This window comes from Pollicipes pollicipes, unplaced genomic scaffold (genome assembly GCF_011947565.3).
Source record: "Pollicipes pollicipes isolate AB1234 unplaced genomic scaffold, Ppol_2.1 Scaffold_3087;HRSCAF=3621_pilon_pilon_pilon, whole genome shotgun sequence".
NCBI lineage: Eukaryota > Metazoa > Arthropoda > Thecostraca > Pollicipedomorpha > Pollicipedidae > Pollicipes > Pollicipes pollicipes.
Window position 1 is genome coordinate 36,267,882 of NW_023596225.1, and position 16,958 is coordinate 36,284,839.

Consider the following 16,958-nt stretch of genomic DNA (forward strand, 5'->3'; position numbering starts at 1 on the left):
TCCGTGTTTGTCATGTTGCGCGCGTCTTGTCTGCTATGCCGGTGCCGCATCCATTCCCCACGCGCGGGTTATGAACGGCTATCGCACAGATGGGAGCAGAAAAGTTAAGTTGTTTTATGTTCCTTAATTGCCATCTCATATGATGGCCTTGCACGAGCAAGCGAAGAAAACACGCTTTCAGACAGCGCATGACATGGCGAGGTGAGTGATGGCATAGGCATAATCGAAAGGCGCTCATGCCAGGGTATCATTTCATTTATTCCCAAATGATCAAGCTCTGGTCTGCTGTATCATGTTCCCTCTAGCTTTGCCAGCCTGCAATCCTTCGATTTTCTTAAGAGTCGTTGAAGACTTCTGCGGGCACGGGAAGCTGTGACCTGTGCTCACCTCTCGGGGGCCTAGAGAGCCTACCGAAGACCAGAATCTACCTAGACTTTGTGCAGGGACACTGATGACAAGCAGGGACATTGCCATTCTTCTCATTGTTTTCCATGTTCGGAGGGCCCTACGCTCTTATCGGATGCACTGTTAGACGACCCATTCGACGGCTGGAAGGGCCGCCATCTTGGCGTTGGGTGCCTTTCGCTTGTCCGCAGAACCCAGCGCCGTTGACGGGGCTCTACATGATGACCTGCCCTGACCAGGGGTTGTAGTTTTCCAATCAGTTTCGGGAGAGCTGGGGCTTTCCCCCAACTTTAAGAGAAAAGTGGGCCAAATGGGGAGAGGACTTGTTGGTGATTTTGGGGGAAGATTTCATCACTTTTCACAGTTCAGCCTCAACCCCTTATCCCCCCACCCCCAAGCCCCCAAATCCCGAGCCCCCAACCCCCGAGCCCCCTACCCCCAAGCCTCTAAACCCCAACCCGCGACCCCCAAGCCCCCAGCCCCCAACCCCCAACCCCTACCCATTTCGAAGCTGCGTCCCTGGCCCCGACACCCTCTATCACTCAGCTGCCGTGCATATAAGTCTTGGGTTCTCCTATTTCATCGGCGAGCCTACGTTGTTGACAGGAGGTTGAGTAAGATGAACATTCTTACTAAAAAGTGCCCATACATAAAGGAAGAAATCACTTGTTTGCCGGCGAAAGCACGAGGCTGAAGTTTGCATGGCAAAAGTTCGTAAGCAAATGCTTGTATGGTATCAAGTACGCAAAAATATTCGTAATAACAAAAGCTCATCGGCGCTCAAGGGTGTATGTAAATAGCTCGTATGGATAAAAAGCATTCGGAATAGTTCGTAGGTGATGTATGAAAATTTTACTAACAGATAACGTTCGTTTGACAAAGGCAAATGCGCAAAGGCGCGAAACCAATTGACCGTTTGGCAATAATTTTGTGTGGATGATATTGCCATGGGAGCGTCTCGGCACAGCTATCACAATGGATTACCAAACTACGCAGCGCCTCTTGCTCAGACTTTGACCGAATCGGCCTCCACGGGTTAATCCAAGGCATATGATTCAACCGCATCTTTTTATCTATGTCGTGGGTACGGGCAAGTTAAAGTCTTCGGTTATTTTGGGTCGGGTTTAAACGATGTTCTGATCAAACGCCACGTTTAGAGACGCAAAGAATGCTTTTGGCTTGACGTGAGCAAGGAAGGCCTTTAGCTCCTGCTTTTTCAGCATTATGAGTTCATTGTGATGCGGAGAACTCGAACGTTTGGAAGGGGAACCGCGAAGGGAGCCACGCGGTCAGGGGCTGGTTGCATTATTACACATATAGGGTAAATGGCTCGGCATGCGAATCATAAGACATGAGCACACATGGACTGTGTCAGAGCACCGACCGTGTGTGTCTGCTGGGCGCAGTTCCTCGATACTTGGGTAATGACCACGAGGCACGATGGCATACGCCGTACCGGGTCGAAAGTAAAACACTCAGTTTGACAGCGCGTGTAACGGAGCCTTGATAACACACAAGCGCGTGCTTTTTTATGTCGTTGGATAGCATTTGTTTTTTAGTTTTAGTTCAGGTGCTGCTTGAGGTGCCCCATGTTTACCTGGCGCCATTGTGCCGCCCGCAACGAATAAAAATCCCAAAGTTGTCCATTTATCTCGGCTAACGCTATCCATCGTTGCAACGCGAAGGCAGATAAGGCTTCACTTTTAAAACCCGGCACACCTCTAGCAGGAAAACAATTTTTATCATGTCAGAGACGCTACTGAGAGATGGATTTGTGCTAACGTAAATAAAGGATAAAGGGGGAGAATAGAGAAAAGATCAACAGCAAAGGTATCAAAAAAGCCAAGCGTACCAACGCTGAGAATCTTCCAAACTCTCTTCGAAGGCTCTTGCAGGATATTGGCACCGATCACACAACCGTACGGCATGTTCTGAAAAAGTAACCTCAAAGTATTTTCCCAGAAAGTGGCCTTGTGTGGCTTACACCGAAACCTGGATGGAAGCCGATAAACAATAGCGGATGGCATACGTCACCTGGGTGAAGACGAAGGCTCAAGCCGATCTTTGGTTTCTGAGCCCCGCCTGCCTCAGCAGCGACGCCCAGTTTCACCTGAGTGGAACATCCCATTGAATGGAGTAAGGCCCGAAGCCGTGCTGGAGCCCATTGCATAGCCAAAAGTGTGTGGTGCCCAATGAGTTTCAGTGGCTCAGGGCCTTTTTAGCGGCCGTAAAGGGGGTTTTCCACATTTGTATGAGGTGTTGAACTGAAATAGCCATCTTGAAGATCATTCGGGCAGTTCACAGCTCTGTCCTTTGTTAAGACCTAAAACTGTCCCACTTTCTGAGCTACACGACCGCGAATATGTGCAGACTATTTCGCGCAGATTATCTCAAGGTTACCCAGACATTCATGATGTCATAATAACGTCATTCAAATGCTGTCATTCCAATGACCATGAGGCGTTCAAAGTCAAGACGAATCTAGTTGTCGAGCCGGCCATACCGGTCGTCCATGAGCACAGTTTGAAGATAAACGGCCGTCGACTGGCTCTCGGCCAATACTGTGCAGGATATAATAGATCCAGCCGCGATCGGTGTGGGTGTTGGCTTGTTTGGATCAGAGTCCTCTCGACCAGGATTGATCATATCAGGGTCATGAGATGAAGAAAAATGGTTATCGGTGGGGCCAGACTTGCATGCGTCTGGGGGGGCCAATTGCCTAGCTTAAGCCCGGGCATGCGCGCTGAGTACCCGGTTGGGGTCCCTCTTCCCATGGGGCTCTCGGCCCACTGGTGGCTGACGCATGCAGCCTGCCCCGGACAAGTGGGGCGTCACGAGGGTGTAGGATGAAGCAAGACAGAGGATAAGAAGGACGGATCTCGATCGGTCGCAAGATGTACTTTGTGCTGCATCATGCGAGAGACTATACATTCTTCCTCATTATTACGGAACTAAGGTTTGTAATCGAACAGCTTTGGGATAGTTGTATACCAGAGCATGTGAATACCAGTGAGCACCTTAAGCTCACGGATAAATATCCAGGAACAGCACGAGAATGGGCTAAAACACGAGCATCTAATGGTATTTGGTCCAGCACACATCCAGCACCGCTGCGGGCCGCCTCTCGGATCATTGAATAACTGTAACTGAGTGCCTATCATACAAACGTTCCATGACGCAATCAAGCAATGACGTATTGAGAATTATATTTACTTAATACATGATTTTCGTCTAGAGCATTCTTTCCACTTAAGAGTATACCAATAGTTATAAGTTAGCTTATTTCATCATACCTGATGTTTACTTCATTGTCTGTCAATATGGAGCATATCCCTTAAGGAAGCATCCCAGGTGTTTGGTTCTTTTCACGTATTGGTACATCAGACGTATACAATTTCATCAGCAATGCTAGTTTTCTCGAATTCGTTCCGAATGGCTTATAATTCTAATTTAAAGTAGCCAAGTCTGGGGACAAATTTCATTTGACACCCTGCTCACCACCATAAAGGTGATAAATTTCATTTGTTTCAGTTTTTCGAACGTTTGCGTTCTGTAATGTTTTAAATACACTTAAGTATCTACTTGTGTAGTACAGGCTGCGAACTAGCTCCAAATACACAGTTTAGACAAAAATATATGTCAACACGAATCTACTTCCTCGCGAATTTAATGAAACGCTGTACTATGGCTTTAATGTCTCTCCTATAGCGTTTCCCACAGTGGCTCTTTTGGAGGCGCACTTTGGCTTTAGGAATGGAAGTATCACATGATCCGCGTGGCGCACTAGCTCAGACTTCAACCAACTTGCTTCTCGGTAACAGGCCGCTGCACGCTGGGCCAATCACAAACATTTCTTTACTTGAACTAGTAGGGATGTGCACGGCCGTTGTCATGATGACGCGGTTCGCGACTGCAGGGAAGAAGCGTAGTGCTGTTACAAAGCGTTGGCGGTGTAATTGGACTAGAAAGTAATTAAAATTAATATACTTATCATGTCTAGACGGTGTTGCAGTAGCACTTCTCAGTGCCATTATAAGACGCCATTCGGCCTGAGGTGTCACCAGAGTATGTCTATGAAATATGCCCCGAAGGTTGGACACACCCTTTCGGGCCCCTCTTCCAAAAGTCCGGAAGATTCCATGGCCAGAACAAACAACGAGCGCTACCGCGCTATGCTTGAGTGCTTTTGTGAGCAGCTGAAGATAGACTCTGATGGCGAGGGGGCGAACATTTGGTGCCAGCATGACGGGGGACTCCCCGCACGTCAAGGATGTCCTTGAGCTGCTTGGAAGACCACCATGTAGTGTGCATCCTCAGCCGAAACACGAGCAACCAGTAACTGGGCCATTCTCCGTATCTGAACCCTACAGATGTTTACTTAAGGGGTTCCTGAAATGTCTCGTCTACGGGAAGAGCTCTCAGAGCCTCAGTAAGCTTGAGAGCGCTTTTGGTCAGTGGTGCGCGCAAAATCAATGTTGTCGGCGAGGCGCGCGGACGTCTGCTACCTACCAAAAAGGGATTCGCCTGCAGCACGTGCCATAAAGGTTACCTTAAATTCTGACAGGGTGTGAACGGTGTAAAACACAACTTGGGGGATCAGTTAGGTTTTTGCATATGCCAGAGTGACTTTTTTGCATATGCCAGAATGCATATGCCAGCGTGACCAGCCATGTTTTTCGCAAGTGCAAATCATGCTATGTGCAAGTAAACTCAGGACATTTTTACTCTGTACTTTCGAGGCTCATGCAACATGCACTCACACACCGTGTAGTTACTGTAGCCCTTAAAGTTCACAATATAGCAAAGCAGCATGATATTGTCACTAACGGCCTCAGCAAAACAGCTTCAAACGAACTCGCTGGCTGTAAATTGTTGGTCTCTATGCAGATACACTAAAGCACCTATAAGTGACGTGCATGAAGTGACGTATAAGTGACGTGCAAGTGTCCACGTTCTTGACAAATCAGGACGTGCATCGTGGGATTCAGAGTTGGATGCTTTGAGAAACTGACTGGTCCGAACGAAATGGAATAAACTGAAGACCGTCTGAGAATGGCGATTTAAGAAGACGCCTGCACAGGCATGTACATACGGCATACCCTCACCATGCCTTACCATACCCTCAGCGTCATAACGAGGTGTCTCTCTTACAACTAACAAAAGAAGGTTAAGGGTCATCATACCAGCAGTACCAGTGGCCTGCACTGATAGGCATGCTCATGCATACTTGATTTCGTAGGTTGAATTGGTTGAGATGCGATGAGCTGATATCATTTAGTACGGAAATGTTTCTGCTTTCCTGAATGAAGTCGAATAAGATTCCTGATTTTCAGGAGGACGCGACGTGCGCGAATTGGATTTCAAAAGGTAAAATTGCGTTGAATTGAATTCTGAGCATTTAGAGCCTGAAAAGCTTTACCAATAAATCTCCCGTACAATATATCACGTTTGAATTTTAAAGGAAATAGCATGTCTACCCAAACACTCCGTGCCTCTTACAACTGTTCAAGCTCATCACGCCGCCAGTCCCAGTGGCGTATGCCACGGATAGTTCAGTACAACATTCTGCTGCACATCCCACCCCAGTCAACCAAGCCAGCCAGACACGGGATCCCCTTCTAAAGGCGGTCCGAAGGGAGGCGCAACCGATAATATTGACCTACCCTAACCCCAAAACATATATTCCCCCGATTTTCGGCCACTTTAATTTGTGTTCCCGGTGCCAAGGACTTTTTTAATTTCGGCCGATAAGAGGTTGCTTTGCGGAGGATGACTTCCCATTTTAGGCTCATGAGAGGCTACAACTTTGCGAAAAGCTTAGACTTTGGTTTTATGCACACTGTAAACAGCTGAGTAAAGTGGCCGATATGATCGCTGGAATAGGTCTCGTTTGCCGCTCATGGAAGCTAGTCCGAGGCGCAAAAAGACAGCTTTGTGCAGAATGGTGTGGCTTAACACGTGTAGACTTGAAAAGAGCGCGCCCATGGTACATTGGCCATGGACGATCCATGAAAATGCATCATGTGTACCACCAGGAAGCACACTGAACTTGAACAACCTGAATAAACATAGCGATAACTCGAAAGACAGGGCGGGCAAAGGCTGGTGACCAGGCGTTTTACAGAATGAACGCTTAATGAATAGTGCTTTGACATGAGTGAAGCTGGTATAAGCAAGAAATGCCGCACGCTCGTCGTATTTGGGCGGTATCAGTTGGGAATTTCACTGGAAATAATCGACCAACATTTTGCGAGGAGTTACTGGTTAAATAGATTTATGAAACAAGCAATGGTATCGAGTAAGTTCAACGTTAAACAGCTATTTTCATGGTCAAATTGCTTCTAAAAATAATTTGATATCACACAGCACTCCTTCCACTATGGCACACCAAACAAAGTGTGCTGCTTTCATTCCTTGAAACTTTTTGCGATGCGGTCAGGTGAAAAATATGCTACTGAACTGTGCTATAAACCCATGGTCATAATGTGATGCACTTCAGCGCACTCCATGACTACTAAGAAGGCAGTGATTATGCCATGAGTAATGAGAGCGGGGCTCTCATCTTCTGGTTCTCAGTCCTGCGAGCTTGGCTGTGCTAAAACTCCCGGATATCGGCTGAGGTCGGCCGCGTGTGCAACACGCTCTCGATTTGAAAACAGGGTCGGCTGGTTGTCATTTGTGCTTTCCCTCCACATCGCAAAACTTGCCCACGTCCTTCGTAACAATGCATTAGGTTCACGTTGAAGTGCAAGAAAGTTTAAACAATCAAATTGTCTATGCGTAAAACTACTGTTTGAAGCTGGAAAGTCGTTCAGAGTGTGAACTAAAAAAAGCTGGTGCTAGGCCATGCCGGTTCGATCGACACTCGAAATCACAGCGCAACTTGCTGGGATTAAGGTTCGCCACGTGTGTAGTAATCGGCTGAAAGAGAAACGCATACGAAAGTGTGCAGCATACAAGGTGTCTATCTAATGCAGGATGCACTGTACCTTGTAACCTCCGCCCGGCCCCATCCACTGCATGGATTTCGTATGAAGGCAAAACGAAACGGAGTGTTCGTGACCAGTTTTTCCAACACCTTGGAGACGCACATTTAAGGATAGCCTTGACACCGCTAGGTGAGCACATGACAGTCTGATACGTGGCAGTGGAGCATGATGCATCAACTATATGCCAACTACAAGGCACAATTGTTTGCAACAGTAAGACCACGCGGGTCGCAGAATATAGGAATTGTGGCGCAGTCGTAATTTTCTCCCCGGGCTGAACATGTCTTGGGACTCGGACGCTCCCACTCTGGGCTTTTTGAGCAGCTTGACACGATTTTGAGCAGTGTCGCTTAGTTACATACGTTTGGAAAGTTTTCTAGTCGTCGTGGTTAACGCTGTCACCTGCCGGCAAGTTTTTTGTCATGCCTTTACTCGGTGCATGTCACCGAACCCTTTCAGTTTACAGGCCTGTATCTCGCGCAGGCGTTAGCGCAGTACCGCGTAATGGGCGACGGGACGTGAGGGTCCGAATCCCCTGCATGGGCTGGAGGTTCGGGCATGCTCGTGGTGCCCATTACACAGGAGCCAAGGTGAGAGCCGGAATGACTGGAACGCTCGTCATGTTCGTAAAATGTTCTTGAAGTGTGACATTCATGATAAGTAATTGTTCGAGCTTGCAGGACCTGCCTATCTTAAAATCAGCCATTTTTTTCTAAAAGCTGCGGAATATTGCAGTCCATTTCTTTTGGGCTGTCGAATATGATTCATGTCATATTTTGTGACAAACCGCCAGTATTTGCAGACAGGAACAACATATCGACGAGTCGGAATGACAAAGGCACATAAGGTACCTACAGGGTACTATGGGGTAAAATAAGCCGGAACTAAAAGTGGTATCCTCAATTAACAAGTGCACTAGCATTTGAGAGGTTTTTGCCTATATTCATTGGGGAGAGGAGCACTGGTAGTTCAAGCCAGCGTCAGGGGCTCGCCTCCCGCCCACCGCCAAAAGTATAAAAAGTGCTGCTGCTGTAAATGGAATATTTGAATAGCCCCTAAATATATATGGTTTCCTTTTGAACAATTTGGCCCCTCGCCCCCCCCCCCCCCCCAGAGAAATCCTGCGTGTGCACCGGGTTGACACCGACAACAGCAACGCAGACCGAACAAGTGCCTCCCGCCATTGTAAAAGTGCCGACGTGTGAGGCGCATACCGTCGATCACCATTGCCCAGTAAATCGCGATAATATTGAGAGCAATGCCGTTTTGTCGCGCTCTATGAGAGCATTTTCTAAATTTCACAGAACTTCTCCCACGGTGAACCACTCACTTTCCGCATCACCTTGCTTCCTGCACCAATCATGACATTTGGGTCGTTAATATTGAGCGGCACCGTTACGCTCCATGTGCTACCCAGCGACAGCGTAACGTCATCGACACGCTGCCTGTCGACGGTGAACACTCTCTGATCTGTTGCGCTGCTGCTGCCAGAACGCAGGAGCTCTCGCCTGCTTCTGCCAGCTTCTGTGAACAAGCTAACCAATCGGGTGACGCATTAGTCACAAGCGAGTTTGATTGTTGTGTACAGTCCGCTAGCAGTTGACCAGATATGCCATAAAGTACCACTTACTGGCATGATGCTGATAGCCTACCAACAAGTCCAAAAACAATTTGATACTTCACGGTACATCCCCATAGTCATAAGCCATTGTTTCGGCATACATGCCGCCAGCAACTCGGCCAGGCACCCACCACGTCATCACATAACAACAGCAATCCACCCCGATCTGTGCTGCCTCGTCACTCGTCAGTCGTCAGTAACCCCGTCAGTCGTCTGGTCGGTTCAGCTGAAGGTAGCCACCGCAGTTCCAACAGGGTTGGGTCACACACCGCGACGTGACCCCGGCGCCGCTCGCTTCAGCCGCTGTGGGGACTTCCGGCAGGATCAGCAGAGGGACCTTCTCAGCTAACCCACCTCGCACGACCGTCGGGGACTCCCTGAGCGACCGATAGCACGGCCCAGCCGTCAGTAATTCCCTGAGGGATCGACGGAGTGATGCCTGCCCCTGAGATGACTGCTCCTCCTGACGGATCTGCGAAGGAACATTCCGCATCATGGTGCCTCATCCGACCTGCCTGGTTCCGCCTGAGGGTCGATGGAAAGAGATACGCTGAAGAAGTCCTGAGGTCACTGGCCGCTGGGGACATTCCGGGAGATGGGAAGAGTCGGCAGAGAGCAGCCTTGGCCTTTTAGGCGGCCAAATCGCCGCGGAAGCGGAGGTATCAGCGGCCTAATGCGTGTCCCACAGACTCCGCGGCAATCCCACTTCCCTCACCTTTCGAAGGTGGAGGTGAGAGAAGAGAGGCAGATGATTGGCAGAGAGAGAGTGCACGGGTGTATGTATGAGAGAGAGAGAGAGAGAGAGAGAGAGAGAGAGAGAGAGAGAGAGAGAGAGAGAGAGAGAGAGAGAGAGAGAGAGAGAGAGAAAGAAAGAGAGAGAGAGAAAGAGAGAGAGAGAGAGAGAGAGAGAGAGAGAGAGAGAGAGAGAGAGAGAGAGAGAGAGAGAGAGAGAGAGAGAGAGAGAGAGAGGAGAGAGAGAGAGTGTGTGTGTGTGTGTGTGTGTGTGTGTGTGTGTGTGTGTGTGTGTGTGTGTGTGTGTGTCGGCAGCGCTTGGCGCTGCAACCCGCCCCCGTCGGCCCGGACATGATTGAGCTGTGTGGCGGCGGCGCCCCGGGGAGTGCCTGGCCGCGGGGGGCCCGTCCCCAGGGGGCGGGGCCGGGCACGGCGCGCCAGCGGCCACCTGACGGCGCGCGGCAGTCGACCGACGGAGGCCGCGCCGGCCGCCCCTGCCGCCGCCGTCACCGCGCGGCGCACGCCTGTTACTCGAAGCTGCTCAGGGGCCGGTGTTCTCCGGCAGCAGAGGAGTCGGAAGGCAGTGGGCGGCTGACCGCGTCAGCAGCTCGCGGTGCGCCGGGTAGGGCGTCGTCAGCGGCTCGTGACGCGGTCAAACTGCGACGCTCCACGTACCGCTCTTCTGCCTGTCACGTGACGGCGGCCGGGCACCGCCTGGTTGCTGAGCCTCGTCAGTGGTAGCTCCTGCCGCCTGGCCGATGCCGACGGAGCCTCGCGGGACCTCAGCAGCTGACCGACAGCTGGGGATCTCAGCAGCTGACCAACTGCTGGCGTTGTGTTTCGTGGGGCGGCTGCTGAGGACCGCGGACGGACCGGTTCCTCTGACGCCAGACCACGCGCCGGCGCGTCGTGCGGGCCGCTGAGGTACGCCGCTCCTCGTCGGCTGCACGTCGTCCACGCGGCCGGCGCGGCGCTGCTGTCTCAGTGTCGCCGCACGTGGTCTGCGGTCCGGCGGTGCCCGCGCGCCTGTCGCCGCCAGTGACGCTGCACGTGGTCCGGACTCCGCGCTCGACCGGTGTCGCGCTGTGTCGCTCGTGTCGGGGCTCGCGCCCGCCTGTCGCCCGCGCGTCGGTCCGGTGTTGCCCGCACGTGGACCTGCTGGCGCGCACGAGGCCGTCCTGTCGCTGAGCAGGCTCGTCGCCGCCGGCAGCCATGACGAGGCGTAAACAAGCCAAGCCGCGGGCCTTCAAACGTGAGTTCGCTCGGGCGTCCGGGGCCTCGTGTTAGCTTGGGCGGGTTCTGGAGCCAGGCGAGGCAGCGCGGGCCTTCAAACGTGAGTTCGCTCAGGCGTCCGGGGCCTCGTGTTGGCTTGGGTGGGTTCTGGAGCCAGGCGAGGCAGCGCGGGCCTTCAAACGTGAGTCCGCTCAGGCGTCTGGGGCCTCGTGTTGGCTTGGGCGGGTTTTGGAGCCTGGCGAGGCAGCGCGGGCCTTCAAACGTGAGTTCGCTCAGGCGTCTGGGGCCTCGTGTTGGCTTGGGCGGGTTTTGGAGCCTGGCGAGGCAGCTGAAGGCGTTTGTGGTCAGCTGGGGAACGGTTCAGCACTACGTCTGACACGATGGAGGGAGGGTTGGTGGGAATTGTGTCTTCTGGTGATGGCAGGCGTTTAATATTTGAGTGTTACGTATAAGACGTGTATGTGCAAGGGATGGCTCCTTCCTTCTAAACAATGGAAGGAGCTTGGAAGAGCTTCATAATCATTTCCTTCTCAGAACCGACTTTTTAATGCAACTATGTTTTGTTCTTCGATTTTGTTATCAGGAACAGGAGACGTTTTGTCATAGCCGTTTGCAAATGTTCATGTGTAGCAGGATGTCCTGCCTCCAAAATGAATGTGTGTGGTGCTTTACTGTCATTCAAAGGTGCGCAAGAATGTATAAGACCTTGCAGCTTTTGAGATGCTTTGTGCATTGCCTTCAAACGGATGGACGGGAACTTCTGGGCTTGATACTCTGTCCTTTTCTGCAGCGGAGGAGGAGGTGGCCTCCCCTGCAGCGGACGTGGCGCTGACCCCGGAGGTCATGACCCCGGAGCACGAGCCAGCGCTCCGGCCGCAGCTGTTTGATGAGCCTGCCCCTGGTAGGTCACCGGTTTGACCTGTCGACGAGATTCCAGCGCCCTGGCATAGCTGCAGAATGTGTCAGCTAGCGGTCGGGGGGGGGGGGGGGGGGAGGCCGACGTGACTTGGACTTGAAGTGACCGTTCTTTCGGCGCATTACCAATGACCTGATTTTAGAACATAATATTATTGAGGGGATGGATTCCTCCAAATTATACACAGTGACCCCCTCGCGAACCAGCCCAATATGGGTCGTTCAGCTCCTTCTGTGCAAATGGAACGCCACCAACCATGACACCCTGAGACCGTATCTCAGTTAACAGTGGCATACGCGGGAGGAATCGCACCGCCGCCGTGTAATTGTGAGTGCGAGTGTGGTTGTTGATACCGGCTGCAGCCCCCCCCCCCCCCCCCCCCCAGCCGAGCATCGCGATCCTTTTCTAAGCGAAGGAAACGGAAATCCAGACTCTTGCTTCAATGTGCATGCCTAAGACCAACGGCAAAAAGCGGTGTCCCGATTATTTTTCTGTATTGGAGGCTGTCCTGTTATCGATTACTTGCAGGTGTCATTATCGCTCGCATCATTATTTACCTGACCGTGTAGTAGTAGTTCAGATTAATTTCCTGGCGCTGTACTTCGCAGCTATTTTCGAACCTCATGAGCTGGATAGTGTGTGTGTGTGTGTGTGTGTGTGTGTGTGTGTGTTGTGTGTGTGTGTGTGTGTGTGTGTGTGTGTGTGTGTGTGTGTGTGTGTGTGTGTGTGTGTGTGTGTGTGTGTGTGTGTGTGTGTGTGTGTGTGTGTGTGTGTGTGTGTGTGTGTGTGTGTGTGTGTGTGTGTGTGTGTGTGTGTGTGTGTGTGTGTGTGTGTGTGTGTGTGTGTGTGCCTCAAACTGCCTCCCTGCCATCAACTGCCATCAAACTGCCTCCCGCACGCACGGATGTCAGTTTTTGGCAATTGCACGACTTACAGTAAAAATACTCTGCGATATCAGTGCCGCTCCGATGCTCATGCAAATAAATCCTGTCAGAAATATCAGCACAGGAGCTTCTTTCATGCTAAGTTTTTCTGGAAGAAACAAGCATTTCGGCAAGGAAGTTGTCAATCGCTTTTCATCTCCGTCTCATGTGTAAGACATCCGTCTCACGTTCAAAGAACAGCAAGCAGAGGTAGGACTGAAATGACTAATTCATCTGGCATTAGGAGTTTGCAGCTTTTATGTACCAATAGTCGTTCTTAAACACCAGGAGGTAGGGGAGAGTGGGGTATAATGTCTAATTCACATCAGGGTGATTTATTCCAACTTAATGCGACGGATTACAGTCTTGGGTTCTTTCTAGCTTACGCGCAGTAGCTACTCTGTGATTCAGTGTAGGTCCGGCCGCATAAGTGCAGACGTCTTGGCATGAGTGCGACAAATCTCTTTTTGCTTATCGTTGACTAGGCTAATTTGAATGTTTTGCTGAGTGATGATGAAGTGCATGTGTCGTACATACTGCAAGGCATTTAGCATTTGCTAGTGAAGGGTTTCAGGGTGGTGCGGACCTCCTTCCAAGATGTCGGGTTATACTGTTGTGTCAGATGCGCTTGGGGCATGTTGTTTCGTTGATGCAATGTGCCCACAGTATTATAAAGCCTGACTTTATGCCAATGATTGACTGACATCATTGCCTGGACTCATCGGCATCTATACAACAATTCGACATTTACCTATGTAGATCCATAATTCGACCTGAGCAACCCAAACCGAGGTGGCAGTAGTCGCAAAACAAATACTGACTGATTAAAAGGGCAAACGTTTGTCATGTCGAACTCATGACAACTTACGAAATAGCACAGACCAGCGACTTGAATATACATGTCGTAAGCCATTTAGATTGCCTGAGGTGCAACTTTTTGAGGTGCAACAACCGTTAAAAAAGCACAACATCTCCGCTATATGATACAGTTTACCCCGGGGTGGACAGCTTGTCCCATTTAAAAACGGGTCGCTCAGAAAACATTGATCAAAAATGAAGATGTGCGCTTCAAAACGTGACCGCTGCATATAAAGCCGACAGTAATGGCTATCTGCCGATAGAAGAATCTTAGTCCTGCCCTCAGCAGTTTCAGCAGAAAGGAGCTCAAAGTAAAAACTAATGCAGCTCCCCCTATTCTCTCCTGCTGCTTTTCCGGCGTTATGTAACAGATGTTTCAGGTTGTAGTTGTAAATCTCGCGCACTGGGTTGAAAACAGAGTTCGCGTGGGCTCATGACTATTAACACGCGCTCGGGTGGGCGTCAAGTTGACCCCCCCCCCCGAGGGTTTTTCCAAAATGGTTTCTGAACGGTGCGGCGTAGCCGCACCAAACTTTGCCTAGCTGTAGACAATTGAATAGCGGATCGTTTGACATAAGAAAATTTAGATGTACCTGGTAATGTCACTGACCTATGACAGGTCAAAGTCAGACCATGGTTTCAGCGAAGGCAATTTCTAGGGAATCATCCAATCTGATACAATAACGGAGTGTTTGACGAAGCCATACATCTCTGAGATGCTTTCTTAGGCACCACAAATGTTGAATGAGGAAATAACGTTGATCTAAGGTCAGGTATGAAGGTCAGACCAAGTTCAAAACGAACCTGATTTATTATTCTAGGGCTTGTTGTATGGGATAGATTCTGGTGCTCATTTCGAATCTATTGACAGCAGGAACCGCATTATACATATTCCATTGACTTCTTACAGGTCGGAACAGGTCATTGACCTAAGATGACCTGAGTCGACATTCTGCTTCAGGAACATACTGGCTAGCGTAATCTTTGTCGCTTATTCAAATGCAAAACTCAGAGCAGTCTTGTATCATTTTGGTCGCCATGACCTTGAAAAGGTCAAACAAGGTCACTGACCTCAAATGGGCTTGCTTTTGCTTAGAAGCAGTTGCCTAGGTTCTGGGGGCACATTGGAGACCAACCTGGAATTGAACCTTATTGACCTTATTTGATCTGAAGGTCATGACCTAAGAAGCTCAAAATTTGACCTAAGCGAGTGCACGTACAGGTCAAGACACTCGGTAAATTTTGTGTCTCTAGCTTTTCTAGTTCCCGAGATCTCAGGGGGGTCAAATTGACCCCCCTCCATCCGAGCGAAGGGTATCTAACTGGTCACCCTGGCGCGTGTTGAAGGGAGCATTCTATTTTCTTCGTACATTTCACTTATTGTAAAACTTGACGCGTACGATTTTATCAGCAATACCGGTTCCCTCGAAATCCTTCCGAATAGGTTATAATTTAGATTCGAAATAGCCGATCCCGCCGGAGAAATCTCATTTCACTCCCTGCTCACCATTATGAAAGTAATACATTTAATTTATATTAGTTCTTCCACCATATGTCTTCTGTAATTGTTGCAACACACTTATGTGTCTACTCATCCGTGTAAGAAATGCTCGAAAGCTTATAACACTCCGTTCAGTAAAAAAATATATATGCAAACATGAAACTATTGGCACCCAAATTCAACGAAACGTTCTAACATGACATTGATTTGTTCCCTATGGCGTTTACCGAATTGGCTCTTTTCGAGGAACACTGGCTTGGGGGAGTGGGAGTATCACGTGATCCATCTGATGCACTGGCTCAAACGTCAACTTGTGCGCTTCTCGACAATGAGCCGTTGCCCGCTGGCCCAATTACAAACGTTCTTTTTATTCGCACCAGTAGAGGTGCGTAGGCCATTGTTATGACGACGGTATTCGCGACCACAGGGAGGCAGCGTAGTGTTGTTATAAAGCATTGCCAGAGCAATTTGAACTAAAAAGTAACTAAGATTGATATCCTTATGAAGTATTGTCGGCGTTGTAGCGACGCTACCCAGTGCTTTAATCAGACACGACTAGTCCCTGAGGTTTCACAAAAGGCTGGTTTTGAAATATGCCCCAAAAGTGGGGCGCTCCCTTTAATAAACAAGAGTGCTAGGATACTTGACGTGGGGAGGCATTGTAGCAGCTTAGATGACGAAGCCACCAGCTCGTGACTATTGGCCGAAATATATTTCCCTCATTATTGTCACGTGCTGACCAACCCGAAACATGTACCTGCGATTTAAATGTGGGTTACTTCTCAAAGACATAAGTAAAATGTGAATTTTTCGCCCGTTTTGTTTCTCTGTCTGGCTCCGTGTGCTGCCGCTCTGGCCTGTCTGTTCGTTTACTTCTACTCATTCGCTGTTCCTCTGTTTCCTCGTGCCACGCACCCCTTTCCTACTTCTCCTCCCTTGTCTAGCTGTTCCCGCTATCTCTCGCCCTTTCTCACCCGTTTTTGCTCTCTCTATGCCTTTTTCCCGCTCTCCCTTTGTCTTGCAAGTCTTTTGCCGTCTCTTTTCTGGTCTCCTTCCATCCCTCCGTATTTTCCTATCCCTGTCCATCCTGGCCTTCTCGCTCCTTGTCTTCCGTCCTTCCTTCTCCTTTTCATTCCCTTCCTCAAACCGTTCCGCCCTCCCTCCTTATCCTTGTCCCTCTTCCCCTCCCTCTGTCCTTCCTCTGCGCCTCCCTTCCCTCCCTGCCTCCCTGTCCGTGACTGCAGGGTCGAACCCAACGCTGCCGTCACCACGTTCGGGCATGTGCTCCATCACCAACGTGACACATCTCAGCCGCTCGTGGACCGAGGCTACCCCGCCCCGCCTCCGTCGGCCGTCGGTCACAACCACGCCCTGGCGGCTCATTCTGTGACGTCACGCGCCTGGCTCTGGCGGCTCGTTTGCGACGGCGGCCTGGCACCGGCTGCACGCTGACGTCTGAACGGTCCGCAGAGGCAACGGAGGGTCAGCAGGGGGGGGGGGGGGAGGGCTGAGGCCTGGCGCGACTCAGGGGGGGGGGGGACGTTGAACGGACGCGTCCGGCCTCGGGTGGAAATAACACGCCTATCTGGCTACGTGAGATCGTCGGAGTGTGAAGTTATAACGCATTGTCTGTTCACCTAGCTGAGTGCGAAGCGTTGCATGCGGTGATGCTGAGATTGAGAGATCTTTAAGTGATGTTTACCGGCATAACCCAGTTGGCCGGTCGGGTGAATCGGATGATTCGGGTGAAATTCGCTGCTTCCGACGCCCGGAAGTCAGC

At 50.4% G+C, this 16,958-nt stretch overlaps 1 protein-coding gene across 1 annotated transcript in view; it reads left to right on the top strand.

Annotated features, from left to right (window-relative positions):
- Window positions 1–10,955: 10,955 nt before the first annotated feature.
- The window catches only part of LOC119090080 (zinc finger protein Lobe), an 81,790-nt gene continuing 75,787 nt past the window's right edge, over window positions 10,956–16,958 (top strand). Inside the window, exons 1-2 of the mRNA XM_037212874.1 lie at window positions 10,956–10,999; window positions 11,771–11,881. Coding sequence (XP_037068769.1) covers window positions 10,960–10,999; window positions 11,771–11,881 — 151 coding nt within the window. The 5' untranslated portion in view covers window positions 10,956–10,959. The remainder of the gene's footprint in view (window positions 11,000–11,770; window positions 11,882–16,958) is intronic.